At 38.1% G+C, this 15780-nt stretch overlaps 2 protein-coding genes across 8 annotated transcripts in view; one reads left to right on the forward strand and one right to left on the reverse strand.

Annotated features, from left to right (window-relative positions):
- The first annotated feature begins 2073 nt into the window (after positions 1-2073).
- Positions 2074-3855, forward strand: LOC103704335 (extensin-like). Its single transcript, XM_008787573.4, has 2 exons — positions 2074-3275; positions 3497-3855. The coding sequence occupies exon 1, from the start codon at positions 2132-2134 to the stop codon at positions 3245-3247; it is 1116 nt and encodes a 371-aa protein (XP_008785795.2). The 5' UTR covers positions 2074-2131; the 3' UTR covers positions 3248-3275; positions 3497-3855.
- A 5330-nt stretch (positions 3856-9185) lies between these two features.
- LOC103704336 (serine/threonine-protein kinase STY17-like) overlaps positions 9186-15780 on the reverse strand; it is a 45575-nt gene continuing 38980 nt past the window's right edge. For 3 of the 7 annotated variants that reach the window (XM_039131709.1, XM_039131706.1, XM_039131705.1), the window contains exons 13-18: positions 11731-11811; positions 11565-11615; positions 10135-10275; positions 10029-10057; positions 9780-9937; positions 9186-9646 (exon numbers count right to left, since the gene is read on the reverse strand). In XM_039131709.1, the coding sequence (XP_038987637.1) occupies positions 9781-9937; positions 10029-10057; positions 10135-10275; positions 11565-11615; positions 11731-11811 (459 nt within the window). In that variant the 3' untranslated portion in view covers positions 9186-9646; position 9780. The remainder of the gene's footprint in view (positions 9647-9779; positions 9938-10028; positions 10058-10134; positions 10276-11564; positions 11616-11730; positions 11812-15780) is intronic. The other 4 variants (XM_039131710.1, XR_005514001.1, XM_039131715.1 and 1 more) reach the window with 4 other exon arrangements.

Consider the following 15780-nt stretch of genomic DNA (forward strand, 5'->3'; position numbering starts at 1 on the left):
GACATTATGAAGATATAGGAGTTTGAATAAGATTAGTATTTTACACGCATTTTTTAATTATCGATATAAATGATTGTTATATAATAAAATTTATTTGTAAATCAAATAATATTTCATTCTTGGACAAATTTGACAGGCTCAAGGGGCCCTTATTTTTACGGAGTAGATGAGTAAAGGTAAGTTTAGGTACTTTCTAGAAAACAAAAATATTTTTATATAGCCAATGATTTGGATAATACTGCCAGTGTAGGAATTAACATGTTCATGTTGCAACCTATCAAGGTCATTATGTGATATGGATTCACATCAAAAGATGAGTAGTGGTATCAAATGCCTGAACATAACTTTTCTTTTCTTTTTCTTTTTTCTAGGAAACTGGATCAAAAGATCTAGGGAACTTTCATTAAGGGATTGAAAGATATAGTCTTAGATTTACATGAACAAATCATGTTTGGCTTCAATTAAACATGACATACAAAAAAATGGATATTGTATACATCGTTATTTATTATTATTAATTCATGAATAATCAATATAGTTTATTGAAAGTGTATATTTTAGTTATGAGAGTGATGATTAGTTTAAGTGATAAAATGACTGAAGATTGGGTACTAGTGATTTGGGTTGGAGTCCCACTTTCAACATAATTTATAATCTTAATAAATTTTCATGGCCTTGCCCATGATCACGGATAAGCCCACCGGATTACACCAAGGTGGAAGTAGTTTTAGTCCTTAAAACCAATTAATATAAACACATGAAGTGTCGGGGGAATAATTAAAAGCATATGGAAAGATCCGCCGGCATTAATTCCGCTACAAGCGAAATGATTGAACCCATCGTACAAAACTGCCCCCACTCAAATGAACGTGATTAGACGCTATTAACTTATAATATTAGCCGTACGAAATAAATGTGCGTGTCATATGCGCGTGTGTGTATGAAAGAGATAAAGCAAGCCGAGAGAAGAAATTATACCCTTGGCCAGAAGCACAACTGGCAGCCCCGTGGACCACACCAATCATAATTTTTTATTTTTGTGAACTTACATTTTATCGTACAGCTTGGATTATTCCAATAACGCATCATTGATATAATGCACTTGATCTAGGGTATATTTTCTCGAGCGAGAGCAAGAGGTAAACAGAAAAATTATATCCTACGTCCAATCAGTATTTTGGCCATGTGTATCAGCTCAGCAAACAAAAAAAAAAAAAAAAAAAAAAAAAAAAGCTTTCCAAACGAATACTCTGCCCCTCCTCTGAAACCCTAGCCTAGCACTCTTCCTCCCCTCTCTACTTTCTTCTTTTGCCTTGCCTTCCACCTCTAGCCATGTAGCTTCCGCATCTTGGTAGCCCAATGAGAGCCGCAGTAAGGATAAGCTCCGAGCACTTTGCATGCTCTTATGTAGTTCGTCAATGATGGAATCATCGATCAAATATTGTCAAAGCTTCGAAAGAAGCAATCTAGTAGGAGCCGCACCGAGGATGAGGAGCTTTGAGCTGTCCATAAACCCTTATCCAAGCCTAGCATTGGGAGAGACTGGAGGCCATGAAAGAAGAGAAAGAGGGCTAGAAAGTGGAAGCCACATTTTTTCCCCTCTTTGAGTTCATGTGATGGCCTATTATTGACTTGGTGCACCGCTAAGTTGGGACATCAGACGTAGGGTATAATTGTGATATACATGTGATATGGGATATAACTGTGATATCAATGTGATACAGGGTATAATTGTGTGTGTGTGTGTGTGTGTGTGTGTGTGTGTGTGTGTGTGAGAGAGAGAGAGAGAGAGAGAAAGAGAGAGAGAGAGCTTAGTCAAGAAGTAGTGGTCCCGAGTGGGAAAAAAAAAGTTCATGTCACGTTTTCAAGCTGGCATGCACTCTCCGGGGCGAAAACGACAGTGTCCAAGTTTTCCTTTTGGGTCAGCAAAGGATGTCCAGAAACTCGTAACTAGCAGCCTTGCATGGATAAACTAAGGTCCATGTCTTATTTTTCATTTGAATCACAGTTGCCAAGTCCAGTAACGCGGCACCTACTACCTAGTCTCTTCGCCTATATAAAGGAAGGTTGAGAGCCTGGGTGTTCTCAGACAAGGGAAGCTCAACTGGGTCGAGACACGTACGTTAGACTGATGGATAGGAGAGGAAGGGAGGAGGCCTCCATGGCCTGCCTTGTTTCCACTCTCATGGTGCTCTTTGTTTCTCTGAGCTTGCCTCTTCAGACACAAGCAAATTATCCTTACCCATACAAGTCACCACCACCACCACCTCTCCACCACCACAAACCACCAACACTACCACCTCCTCCTGTTTACCACTACAAATCACCACCTCCCCCTCCCCATGTCTACAAGTATAAATCTCCACCACCACCTCCTTACCACCCCATATCACCAGCTCCTCCTCATCATCATGCCTACAAGTATAAGTCTCCACCACCACCTCCTTACCACCCCATATCACCAGCTCCTCCTCATCATCATGCCTACAAGTATAAGTCTCCACCACCACCTCCTTACCACCCCATATCACCAGCTCCTCCTCATCATCATGCCTACAAGTATAAGTCTCCACCACCCCCTCCCTACCACCATATATCACCAGCTCCTCCTCACCATCATCCCTACAAGTATACATCTCCACCACCACCTCCTTACCACCATATATCACCAGCTCCTCCTCACCATCATCCCTACAAGTATAAATCTCCACCACCACCTCCTTACCACCCTGCTCCTATCTACAAGTACAAGTCACCACCTCCCCCTCATCATGCTTACAAATATAAATCTCCACCACCCCCTCTTCACCACCCTGCTCCTGTCTACAAGTACAAGTCACCACCTCCCCCTCATCATGCTTACAAGTATAAATCTCCACCACCCCCTCTTCACCACCCTGCTCCTGTCTACAAGTACAAGTCACCACCTCCTCCTCACCATGTCTACAAGTACAAATCTCCACCACCCCCTCGCCATTACAAGGCACCTTGTCCTCCTTCCCCTGTCTACAAATATAAATCACCACCACCCCCTCCCTACCATCACATATCACCAACCCTACCTCCCTACCACTACAAGTCACCACCACCACCCCCTCCTGTTTACAAGTATAAATCACCACCGCCACCTCCCTATCACTACAAGTCACCACCACCTCCCCCTCCAGTCTACAAGTATAAGTCTCCTCCACCACCTCCACATGTTTATCACTACACTTCACCTCCTCCTCCTCCCTATCACTATTAAGCGGCAGAACACCGTCGAAACCAAAAGGGTTAGTTGCTTGTATTTTCTGAGCTCAGAATATGGTTAAAAATGAAGTTACTTGGAGTAATAACAAACGGATGTTTCTTGTTCTTTCTTTCTTTGTTTTCTTTCTCTTTTTTTTTTAAGAGAGCTAATTAATTAAGCCGAAGCCAAATGGAAAACACATGGGCAATTTTAAAACAGCACCATTGGAACATAACCCCCCTCTCGTTTTTTATTATTTTGCAGGGATGAAGACTTATCTTTCCTGATGGTTGCCATATATGAACCAGCATCAAGTGCAGGTTTTACTAGGGTTGTGGAGAGTAGAATAAAGCAATCGAGGTTCCTTCTACAAAAGAAGTGGCCCCTGATGCTTCTATGGAGTGAATAAAGTTTCTTTATATCGTGTAATGCAGAAGCATCTGCTTAGTAGCTGGAAAAGAGTGGAAAGAGGAGATAAGCATATGTACTTGCTCTTTCCTGCTTTTGAATTGTATTTTTGTTAGTATTTTGGCAAATCTCTAGGGATTTCCTTCAATCCCTCCTACTATGTTCAGTTATAACCCAGAAGTTATTACAATCATAACTGTACTTGCAAGTAGCCAGTAGAAGCATGTATGTCCAGTTGTTGAATGCACGCATTATACAAAGTTTCGGGTATCTGAAGTAATTAAAAAGTGGCCATGAAGAGTGAAAAGCTCTTACATTTAAGGACTAATTAATTTGCATGGAGCGGTTTGTCATCATAGTAGAGACATGATGAAGATAAGTTTGAACAGCTAGTGATGGAGCAAAAGAGGATGAAAATGGGGAAAATCCTAGAACTTTAAATGAGGAAGTGAATTTAAGTCGATAAGTAGTTCGACATCATGATCATACCTATGATCAAACGCAGCTAGCTATAGATGAGATTTATGCATACTAAATTTGTTGTTACTCATGACCCACCCTTACATCAACTATAGCTGGCAATTACAATATTGATTGCAGTTGGGCCATTTGAATTTCTACAAAGAACACCTCGAACTACCAAATTAATAAGCACTCAGTGATACCACAATGAGGCAGCTAATAATCTACAAATCTTGTGGGCCGCAAACATAATCCCTAGCTTATGTTTTCCATGATAGAAATGATTAAGCCAGTCAGAAAAAACTGACTTCAAAGAGTCACCCTATGCGAGCATTACTCCTCTCATAATCTCCCTTGAAGAAAGAGCACGCCGCCCATATAAGAATTGCATGGTAGAACTCTGCAAGTAATCATGCCAACCCTCGTTCCTGGGATCGATTGAAGGAGGGAGAGAAGCCATGATCTCATGAAACAGCATTTATCTTTTTGCTAATATTATCAGGTCTATGAATTAAGCTTGAGAGGCAACGCCAGTCCAGATCAAGAGTGAATCATAATGCATGGTCCCAAAATGTGGTTAGAAGTGTAAAATATGAACTAAATTAAAGCAGAGATCAAAAGGACAATTAAGGCCATTATCAGGAAAAGCAGACAGCCGATACAGATTTTTGTACAACCTTTGGACTGGATTGCTTGGATGGCAAACTGCCGACAAAGACTGAAAGATCCCTAAATTATTGTGAGGTTTCTGACGTATTCTCTTAGCTGTCTTCTTCCTCCTCCTCCTCCTTTTTATTTTTTTAATTTGTGTGCCTTGTATCATTCACAATCTTCTGAAAACTTTTCGTTGTAGATTACGACATTACTGTTGTTCAACTTCTCTTTCCCTATCCACTGGTTCTTGCACCAAGCTGGAAAGGAGAGAGGTCAGTGTAGGGTCATGGAACCAGAATTTGGTGGCTCAGATACGTGCCCACCTTCACCCTCAAAGCTGAAACTGAAAGTGCACAGAAGTAGAGAAGGCAATGAAGAGCTTGATTAGTCAAAAGATCGCCAAGATGAAGACCTTACAGGAAAGAAAAATCTTAAGCTGGACTTCACTCTTGGAGGGTAGCTTTGGCAGCAACTTCCACGCAAGCTGCAATAATTGGAGGCCTTTTCTTTCAAACATGATCATATCCTAGCAATAAAGGAGAACCATGTTGGATCTAGGAAAAGTGTGCATGGAGTCTAATGGACAGCAATAATTTTAACTAATTAGAATCACGTAATGGTCGTGTTTTAAAGAAAGATTGGGCTACTTTCATTTGTTAGCTTTTATATAAGCGTGCCTCTGTCTCCTCTCCAAAACCATATAATTAACTCTTTGCATGAAATGTTACCTATTTTTTTTTAAAAAAATATATTCTTTAATTAGTTTTTTCTATCTAATTCTAAGGATGATCTAGCTTTTCTGCAATTTTTTTCTTTACAACTTTGCCACCAATCGATCCCGCCATACTTATGTGATTTGACTTCGCTTTTTGTGACTTTTTATATATATATATATATATGTCTTTACAGCTTTGTTACTCTTGAGCTACGTACTATTGATCCTATAATAATTGCATGCTTTAGCTTTTGTGATGATTCTTTTGTCTTTACAACCTGGCCGCTCTTCTCCCACTAGTTTATTCTGTCGTATTTCTGTGCTTTGCATTTGCTTTTTCCGCGATGTATATATTCTTGTCTATGGATTATGTAACTCATAAGTGGCGCTTGGACTGTCAGTACTACATGGCAATCCAATTAGCACTGCGACTGGGCTCGCTCAGAGATGCAAACAACAGCTACTCCCCCACCCTCCCCAGAGTGGGGCCTTTGTGGTAGTGATCAGGTCAGAAACTACGTACTTACTCTCCAGTAAAAAGAGTGAATACGTAATTATCAAAATAACTAGCTCATCATAATCAGGCAGACATTGAGCTTTACATGAAGAACCAAAGCTTCCACTATCAGCAAAATGGAATAAATTAGCTTTCAGATCCGTCCATTCCTAAGTCACTTATGAGTATTTCGAATACAGACCTAGCCAGCCTGCAATTCTATAGTTCTGCTGGTCATACTAGCTCAACCCATAAATGCCATATATTTTCAACCAATCATTCAAATAGATCTTATATATTTAAATCTAGTATACTATATTTTTTTAATAAATCAAATAGATAAAATCATTCGAGTGTAAATATATCTGTCAGAGTTAGCGAGGGTTAGAATTCTATAATATATTTTCGGTATGGTTGATACATAAGATACCATTTAATCGACTGCAGTGTTAATTTTTTTATACAAAACATTTTAATAAAAATAATATATGCATCACATGCAAATAATTTTTTTTTTTTTTTATGCATGAAAAATCTCAGGGTGCATCCAATGGCAACAATCCACGCAGAAGGGTTGGAATCTACTGACCCTCGCACCGTCAATCGTTACAGTGGAGACGTGCAATAATTGAGTTATAACGAGGGAACATCATCTTGGGACGTGGAGTGTCGGTAGAGCCCGGAGGGCGGGCCCGGTCGGCCAGCCTGGTGTCTCGCTTTCCGCGTCGCCTTGGCCATTTTTTCCATGCACGTTATCATCACACTCAGCATCTGACCCTTTTGTTTCTTGTCCCTGCTTGCTTCCGTCTTATCGGAATGAGATTCCACTGCTACTTCCCGTTGTAATCCGGCATTAGTTCCCGCTGTCCACCTCCACATGCGACCCATTTCTTTCATGGGCCCCCTCTCTCCTTTCCCACAACCATCCCCAATTCTCCACAATTCGAGTCCAATATCCACATTGTCAACGCTTCAAATGCTCAATCATTAGCCAAATGCAAATAATGCTAGGAGAAAATCTGGATCCATCTTTGAATTGACTGCTAACTCCTCATCTTTGGATTATCCATTTAGATATAGAACTGAAATAGGATCATCTCCGAATCTAATACCAGTGTATTTATATTCATGTATATTTTATTTTGATGAATATAGATATGAATATGAATGCTATATTTATTTTAAATAGATACGGATATAAAATCGGATGCTATTATATATATAAATATGGATATAAGTTTAATTAAATTTTATAATCATAGAATCTAAGATATTGCTAAATAGATGATAAATCTAATTAATAGCATGTTAATGTAGTCGTTTATTTTTCTTAAAAGTTTATAAGTGCTATATAAAATTAGATGGAGTTACAAATAGAGTCGAACATAGATATGGATACGGATATTAGTCAGATGCTCAAATTGCTATTTAGATTCGAATAAATTCGGATAAAAAATAGATACAGATGGATATTATCCGATCTACTTTCACTTCTATTTACAGATCAAGCTCAACCATGTATAAGGACTAAAATGTAAAATGATATCCACATAAAATGGCATTCAACAAAGGACCAGATGGTAAGTTTCCCAATAATATTTGATCGATGTAGGAGAAGCATGATGAATATAGTCTAGACTGAACCGGGGATGCTTAACTCGATCTCCTGATGCGACAGCATTAGGCCAATGGACACTCCATTTGCCCTGGGTGGAATCAAGATCGGGGTGTTTATAAATCATGCTTTCAACTGCATGCACAGAATGCAAATGATGCTATCCATCAGTGCTCATTAATGCAATGGGATCAAGAGGCAAGAATCAACTCCAGGAACCATACCTGAAACTAATCAGGAATCTCGATCTTAGATCATGTTGGTAACCACATTGCCAGGGCTAAGGGCCCTGGTGAATATAAATGTGTTTTAAGCTATATTCAACAAAGAGACATTAGTTTGATCAGTGTTTAATATATTGACAAGTACTTATGAACCCATTGCCGCAATCTATAAATTTTTATTTTTCTTTATATAATTTTTTTAATTTTCTTTATTTAATAATTTTCTATTCAATATATATATCTGACTATTTTAATTTAAAATTATTCTAATCACCAATATTTTACTCAATTATGATTAACTTGACTTAAAATAATTTCAAATTTTCTTCATTTAAAAAATTGTACTCACTGATTATTTACTTTTCTTTATTTCTTAATTTTCTTTACTCAGATATTTTCTACTCATGATAATTATTCAACTACAAATCCGAAATAGTTTCAAATTTTCTTTATCTGACTTTTTCTTCAATGTAAATATCCGACCACATCAATTGTACTCAATTATGATTAGCTAGAATTTGATATAATGTTCTATATTCAAAATATTTTTACTCGTTCACTATATATTTATGTTAGAATAAATTATAAAAACCTCCTTAAGATCAAAGATAAATTGCACTTACACCTAATAATTTGAAAAGGCTACATTTATCTCCTTGAGGCTTATTTTATAAAACACTTTAACTCATAACTTAGCAAAACATTAGCTAGACTGTTAACATTAAATAAAACCCAAAAAAAATTGAAGAATGACCAAAACAATCTTAAGTGATATAACCACCACTCAACGAACTAAAAAAATATATACATTCTTCCCTTCATCCAAAGACAATTTTGACTTTTTACCTGAGATGAACAACCTTGCTAACATTATTAATTTAACTAAACGTAAGTATACATTTTTATAAACTATAAAATATAAATGTAATAAGGATAAACATTAGGAGAATTTTTGTGATTTACTCTTAATTTTATTTATTTGGCATTTTTTTAGATTTCTTATTTAGATGTTTTACATTCACCATAATTATCTGATTGTGGCAGATATTTTCTATATCTAACCAATTTGTATAGCATAATTTTAACTAGCATGAGATTTTTACGCATTTTAAAAAGAGGGGGTAACTTCGGGACTGAAAATGACTGATGAAATCTGAAAGTAATATTTGGACTCATGCTGCAGCAAGGTCTCACCCTCCTGGAAATGGACGAGTTAGCTTACTTGTAAATCTTAGCTACGATCGGACACCCATCAGAAATTCAACGAATATCACCATATGGTTAACAAAGTGTATGCAGTAAAGATGCCCCAGCCTGCTGAATCCCTTTACATCAATAACATGAAGCTTCCAAGCATTATAAACTCCGAAATAGAAGGATGGTAACACATCAACAGCCAATATTTAGTATTTAATACAAAAAATCAGTAAATTTTCAATTCTTACAAGTCTCTTTCACTAATCTTCCAAGTGACACACATGCTTTCTGGCTTCCAGTAGAAAAGGTTCACTAAAGGAACATTCACAATAACAATCAAAACTTGTGTGCGTGGCTTGCAGCTGGTAAGCTCGTAATTCTTCTTGATAATGACAATGGCAATAACTAGTTACAACACATGAACCAAATCACAGAAAAAGAAAATGTAGCAAAAAGATAATTGCATACATCATGACATCTCAACAACACTGCTTGCATCTGCACATGCCAACACCTCAGAAAAGAGTAGCCAGCAAAACAAAGTATTCATTAACCAGATTGCTAATAAAATCACACGGAACAATTATGTTGCTGATTGTTTTGGTATCTTCCCTTCTTCCTGTTGACTTGTTTTCCCAGTTCCCTGCCAATGCGGAAAAACAAATGACTCGTCAACGTCATGAGTTGCCCTACCATACAAGAAACCTCATTTAAAGAAGAGTAACTTTATCAGAATAATGTTGATACTTTAGCAGACATAACAAAAATACCAACACCTTAGATTTGGAGGTCTGCCATACCGACCCGTAGTGCCCTATACCGATCGTGCTGTACTATACTGGTAAGGTAGTGATAGGGTACTGAGGTTTGGTTCAATATATCAGCCAAACTGGTCCAAACCGAGCGGAACTGCTCTACACAACCCAATACTGGCCTGTAATGCCCGGTTTTTGAGCAGTAAATAGCTGAGAGAGAGAAAAGAGTGTTGCAAGCTTGATGGATGCCATACCGAATCGGTAACGTACCGATATGGTTTAGTACCAATTTTGTGGACCTTGGATTAAACAACTTCTATTATTATGGGTGCACAGCTAGTCAACTTTAAATTTAATAACTAGATGGAGGATCTACCTGAATTTGTTGCAAGAGTTCCTCAAGTTCAATAGTTATCTCCGAAAAAGAGGGTCGTTTCGCTGGAACCGCCTCCCAACATCTTTTCATCAACTCAACTAATTTAGGATGCGTATTTTCCGGAATCTCTGGACGCAAACCCTAGTATCGCACATAAAGAAGTAATACGTAAATATGGTTAAAAACTATATAAAAAAATATTTTTAGCATTTAGCCTACCAATGAGTCAATGATATCATTTCCGGCATTTATTTGGATTGAAATCATGGCTGTAATAATGTCTATTATTAGCCTTTTTAAAGGGGAACAGATAAAACAAGCAAACTATTTGATCATGACAATATTAAAAAACTTCTCTTTATGTAGTTTGATGGACATTTAACTTTTATTTTTTATCAGATGAGAAATGAACATGTCAAATAACAGGTATCCTTCTCCACCATATAAAAACTATTACATCAAATATCCATTATATGTCCAACTAAAAGTTGGGCTTTCGAAACATATAATTACCACTATTCTAACCATGTCACTGCCAAAAGTATTTATTTCATGGAGAGAAATTTTTACAATAGACATTGACACCTTGTATATTGAACTAACAAAAACAATCATGCAAGACAATAGAAAGCTAGAGTCGGTCCATGTGTGAAAAGCACTTAAAACCAAAGTTTTTTAAGTCCCAGTGGGACGAAAGGCGTCCCAGCCGTCCCATCCCATTCCTGTGAGAAAACGGGAATAGGATAGGGTTAGGAATTCGAAACCCATCCACATGGGGAGAGAAGAAGAAAAGGAAAAAGTGGAAGGAAAGAAAAGAAAAAGAAGAAAGAAAGGAAGGGAGAACAAAATGAAAGAAAGAAAGGAAAGAAGGAAGAAAGGAAAGCGAAAGAAGAAGAAAAAATAAATAAGAAATACAGGAAAGGATACAAGAAAGAAAAAGGAAAGGAAAGAACGAAAGGTAGAAGAAAAAGAAAGAAGGAAATAAAGAAGAAAAAAAAAAGAAAGAAAGAAATGAAAGAAGAAGGGGGGAGAGAGACAGGATGGTGTGGGACTTTGGGGCATCCCGTTCCATGAAGAAACCAGGACATCCCCATCACATGAGATTTAAAACTGTGCTTGAAATAGTAAGTTACAATCTTTCTGATAAAATAATACATTGGATAGTAACACCAAGACACATGGAGGAATGTTAATAAGACACATGAAACATAATTTTTCAACCTAAAATATTTTCACATGACAAGACTAGAGAGAATTTGGAAATATGCGGACATTGTCCTTGCAATTCAGCCAATGAACTTGAGCTAAAGCACCTAAGCTTGTCACAAGTAGGTATGAAACAATGATAACCATAGCAATCTGTAACCAAGACAACTAGATCCTTATGATCAACACAGAGAACATTTTTCTATGTGATGAAAAATACAAACCAGTCTTACTCCTAATGCAGCTTGCAAGGGTGTCATGGTTTCATATGGGACCTGCACAATGACATCATAAACTTGTTACTCCACCTCATAATCATATGGTCCCATCTTCCAAAATTTGCTGGATCAATAATCCATAAGTTGAAAGAGGTGCAATTTCAGCATGTACCTTTGATGTTACTAGCTCCCAGAGCACAATGGAAAAACTGAATACATCAGCCTTATGATCATATGGTTGATGATTTATAACCTGGAAAGAGCAAAGTTGTAATATAAAAATCAGAAAATATGTTTATCATTATTTAAAATATAAGTATGATAATACTACTTTACATGGTATGAGGTATGTATCGATTATAATTGTGGGAGAAAGTAATTTTGAAGCATTCACAATTTATTTTTCAGGTCAACACATGTTTATAGCTTCAATTTTATCTGATATGAGCCATAACTTCACCCATATGGACCTATATCATGCAATGTAGTTATTATCAGCAATACAGCTTATATATAAAATCCTGGATGATTATCCACTTCTTTTAATAATTTCATTTTGCATCTTCTTCTTCCCACCAGGGCTCTAAAGTCTGCCTCATGAACAGGAAGGAATTTCAGCAGGAAAGCCCATTCTATAACTCTCTCTTTTTATGGTTGTTTTCATGAGATTTTTATTTCTAGCAAGGCCAATGACATCTTTTTTTTTCTCCTTTTTATGCCTCTTATCCGAAAGAATTGGTTTTGATGGGTCTGCTGTCCTTGAAAATGTCCTTTATCATTAAAAGATTATATGAAAGTTTGAACAATTTCTGCTTCAAGCTCTTTGCCTATTTTTTATTTTATTCAATTGATGTTTATGACCATCAGGACAGATACTAGAAGTGATTTCTAATTTCATATACTAAATTACATGTGAATAACTCCTATTATTTCCATATGCTTTTGAACAACTCATGTTTTTCAATTTAAACAGATCATTTTCCTTTGAAACAAATAGCATTTGATAAAGTTGATGGCTTTTCATTTGAACCATATAAATTCAACCAACTTTTAGTTGACATAAATCAACAAATTTTAGCATTGAATCACTTTGCTCAAAAACACATCACTAGTCCAATTGGACCGATCCGGCCAAACCAACCCAACATGAGGGATGGGTGGTCTCGATGGATGCCTTCGAGCAGTGTCTATCTCCCTGCCATCATAGAGAGGTAAGCAGTTGGGAAACCATCACCAAGAGACGAGACTGGATGTGCAATTGCCACCAGATAAAGGTGCATGCATGATCCATGCGGAACCATTGCCTAACCGCATCAGTGAGGATGCAGCAAGCACAACCACCACCTTGTTCCCTCTCTCTCTTCATCTTTCGATTCGCTACCACCACTGCCATTTCCAACCTCAATCCTCTCCATGCTCACCGTCCAGTGACTATCTACCACCGAGGAATCAACTTTTCCTCTCCTATTTTTCATTCTCTCTCCTCTGTTTCGAGTCACCATCCTTCAGATTCTTTCACCGTTGAGCACCACCACCACCACCTTCCTTCCTCCGGTGTCTCACTGTCAACAATCACCGCATCAGCGAGGGGCTCATCGCCAACCAACTCTCCCTATTCCCCCTTTTCTCAACTCCACCACCACCTCTCAAATCCACTGCCGACATTTAGTTCCACCACCACCTCTCGGCTCTCTCTCTCTCGCCCTTTCCCCTTTCTCATATCTAAGCTAGCCTGCCCTACCAATCAGTGCCTAAGGGCCCCCAGTCACACTTTCCCCTATTTTTTCCATCATCTCCAGACCCTTATGCTCCACCTCCTGCGTTTTGATTGTCGGTGCCTTGATTCCATCTTAATGCAGTGCCCCGCCAAATTTCATCACCACCACCTTGTCGAGCCTTATCATTCCTTTTTTGCACCATTCACAACTCTTACAGCGCCGATGCCAACCATGACAAACTGACCATCCCTCCATTCTACTTTCTTCTCCCTCTTGATACCCGCCACCCTTCTTCCTCGAATTTCTATTAACTCTCTTCAAAACCCTCACTTATTGGGGTAATCTTTGACCCTAACCCTAAACAAACCCCCATCACTTTGTAATCATCTTTCTTATCGTTTTCCCTGACCCTAGGTGGTCTAATTTTGTGTAGGGGAATGACTTTCCGAGCAAGAAGACTAGTGTGTAGCCTTTTGCACTAATCACTTGATCGAGGTAAGCCCCTAACCTCCTTATTTAATTTCAATAGTTCACTTGGAATAAGGTTAGGTTAGAGAAAACATAGGACTACGATTAATTTCGGAAAGGGATACTAAAAAATAGAATTTGAAACTAAGGTACATAGCCCCTTTCACAATTAGGATTGAATTCCTCTTCTTGCTCGAATAGGACTAGATATCCTAAAATAAATATGATTATTAGAAATATTCTAGAAAAAATTAAAATTTAGAAATATTGTAAAACAAACTAAAATTTCTGAGGAGGTAGATCTCGACTTTTACATTAACTCTGCCTTCTATCGCTCTGCCTGATTCTTCTCGAATAGAAAACTATGCCGATCAAAGTTTTATCCAAAAAGAAAACTTTCGGTTTGGCCAACCCATTTCAGAGCCTAAATGGTGGAATTTTGTTCCAATTCAACCTTTCCGTTGTAGATCTTGAAAAGCTACCCAATTTGAAAAAAAAGATCATCTCAATCGGGCATAGTATAACCAAGACATAACCTTCGGAAGTTTGTCATGCGACTCGACTTTCCGATGTGGTAGATCTCGCTCCAGAACCCTATCTAGCCCTGCTTATAGTGGCCAAAGCATTCCATATCGAGTCTGGTGATCCTCTTGAATACTTATAGTGGCCAAAGTCTCCATCGAGTTTGGTAATCCTCTTGGATACTCGTAATAGCCAAAGTGATCCATATCGAATCTAAAGATCCTCCTGGATTAAGGCTCCCTCTATTTAGGGTATTTAGTTCCCACTAAATTAGAACTGAAAGTGGAAAAACATCTGCTTTCCCGTCTCACGGTCGACCCACCTAGCTTTTCTCGAAGATGGTTTCTGACCTAGCTCTCCTTTGCTCTCGAGTCTCGGCAAACCACTTGCTCTGCTCTTGCATCTGAACTTCGTGGTAGGTACCCTCCTTGTTCTTCCTCGTTGATGACTATGACAATTCCTCCTTTGATCTCAATCTCGGTAAATCGGTCAGTGGAACCAACATACGAGAGTTTGGCCTCTTATAAGTAGTATTAAGTTCTCGTACCATCATCACAAACTTATTCCAGGCATTAACAAGTCGCTTTGCCTGGGCATCAGCTACAAGGTCAATGTTACCTTGTGTTCTAGAGGCATTGATCATGAACTCCACATCTTTCATGAGACGATACTTCTTCAGACGCCAGTATAAGATTACATCTCGATCCCAAAGGTACGGGATCCCAAGGATAACCTGCAATCCAAAGGAACTACTTGATCGGACTCTATATGGATTACCAGGAGCTAAACAACGGAACAAGTATCCCTTGCAAAGAATTGATGATCTTTCAATCCGTTACAAGGATTGCAAGTCTTCTCAAAAATTGATCTTCACTCCCGGTACCACCAGTTAAAAATTACGGTTGAAGATGTGCCCAACATAGCTTTTAGAACTAGGTATAGACATTATGAATCTTGCTGATGCCTTTTGGGTTCACGAATGCACTTGTAGGCTTTACGGATCTAATGAATAGGATGTTCAAACCCTTCCTAAATCAATTTGTGGTAGTGTTTATTGATGACATCTTAGCATATTTGAATGGCCAAGAAGAGCATGAGGAAAGGATAATACTGCATACCCTCAAAGAAAAGAAACTTTATGCTAAGATGCAAAAATGTGAGTTTCAGTTGAGCAATATGAGCTTTTTGGGCATGTGATCTCTAAAGATGGCATCTCTATGGACCAGAAGAAAGTAGAGGTAGTGGTTGAATGGAGTCAGCCCACTAATATATCTGAGGTGCGCAGCTTCCTAGGATTGGTTGCATAATACTAAAGATTCGTTAGGAATTATCTTGCATTGCTATACCATTGTCTCGCTTGAGTTAGAAACAAGCCAAGTTTGAGGAAACAAAAGAGTGCGAACAAAGCTTCGAGGAGCTAAAGAAGAAATTAGTGATAGCCTTGGTCCTAACCATTCCAACAGTGACAGGTTTCATAATTTTTAGTGATGCATCTTAGAAGGGTTTGGACTGTG

This window comes from Phoenix dactylifera, chromosome 1, assembly GCF_009389715.1.
Source record: "Phoenix dactylifera cultivar Barhee BC4 chromosome 1, palm_55x_up_171113_PBpolish2nd_filt_p, whole genome shotgun sequence".
NCBI classification, from domain to species: domain Eukaryota; kingdom Viridiplantae; phylum Streptophyta; class Magnoliopsida; order Arecales; family Arecaceae; genus Phoenix; species Phoenix dactylifera.

Coding starts and splice junctions, on each gene's coding strand:
- LOC103704335 (XM_008787573.4), top strand. CDS start 2,132: ATGGATAGGAGAGGAAGGGAGGAGGCCTCCATGGCCTGCCTTGTTTCC.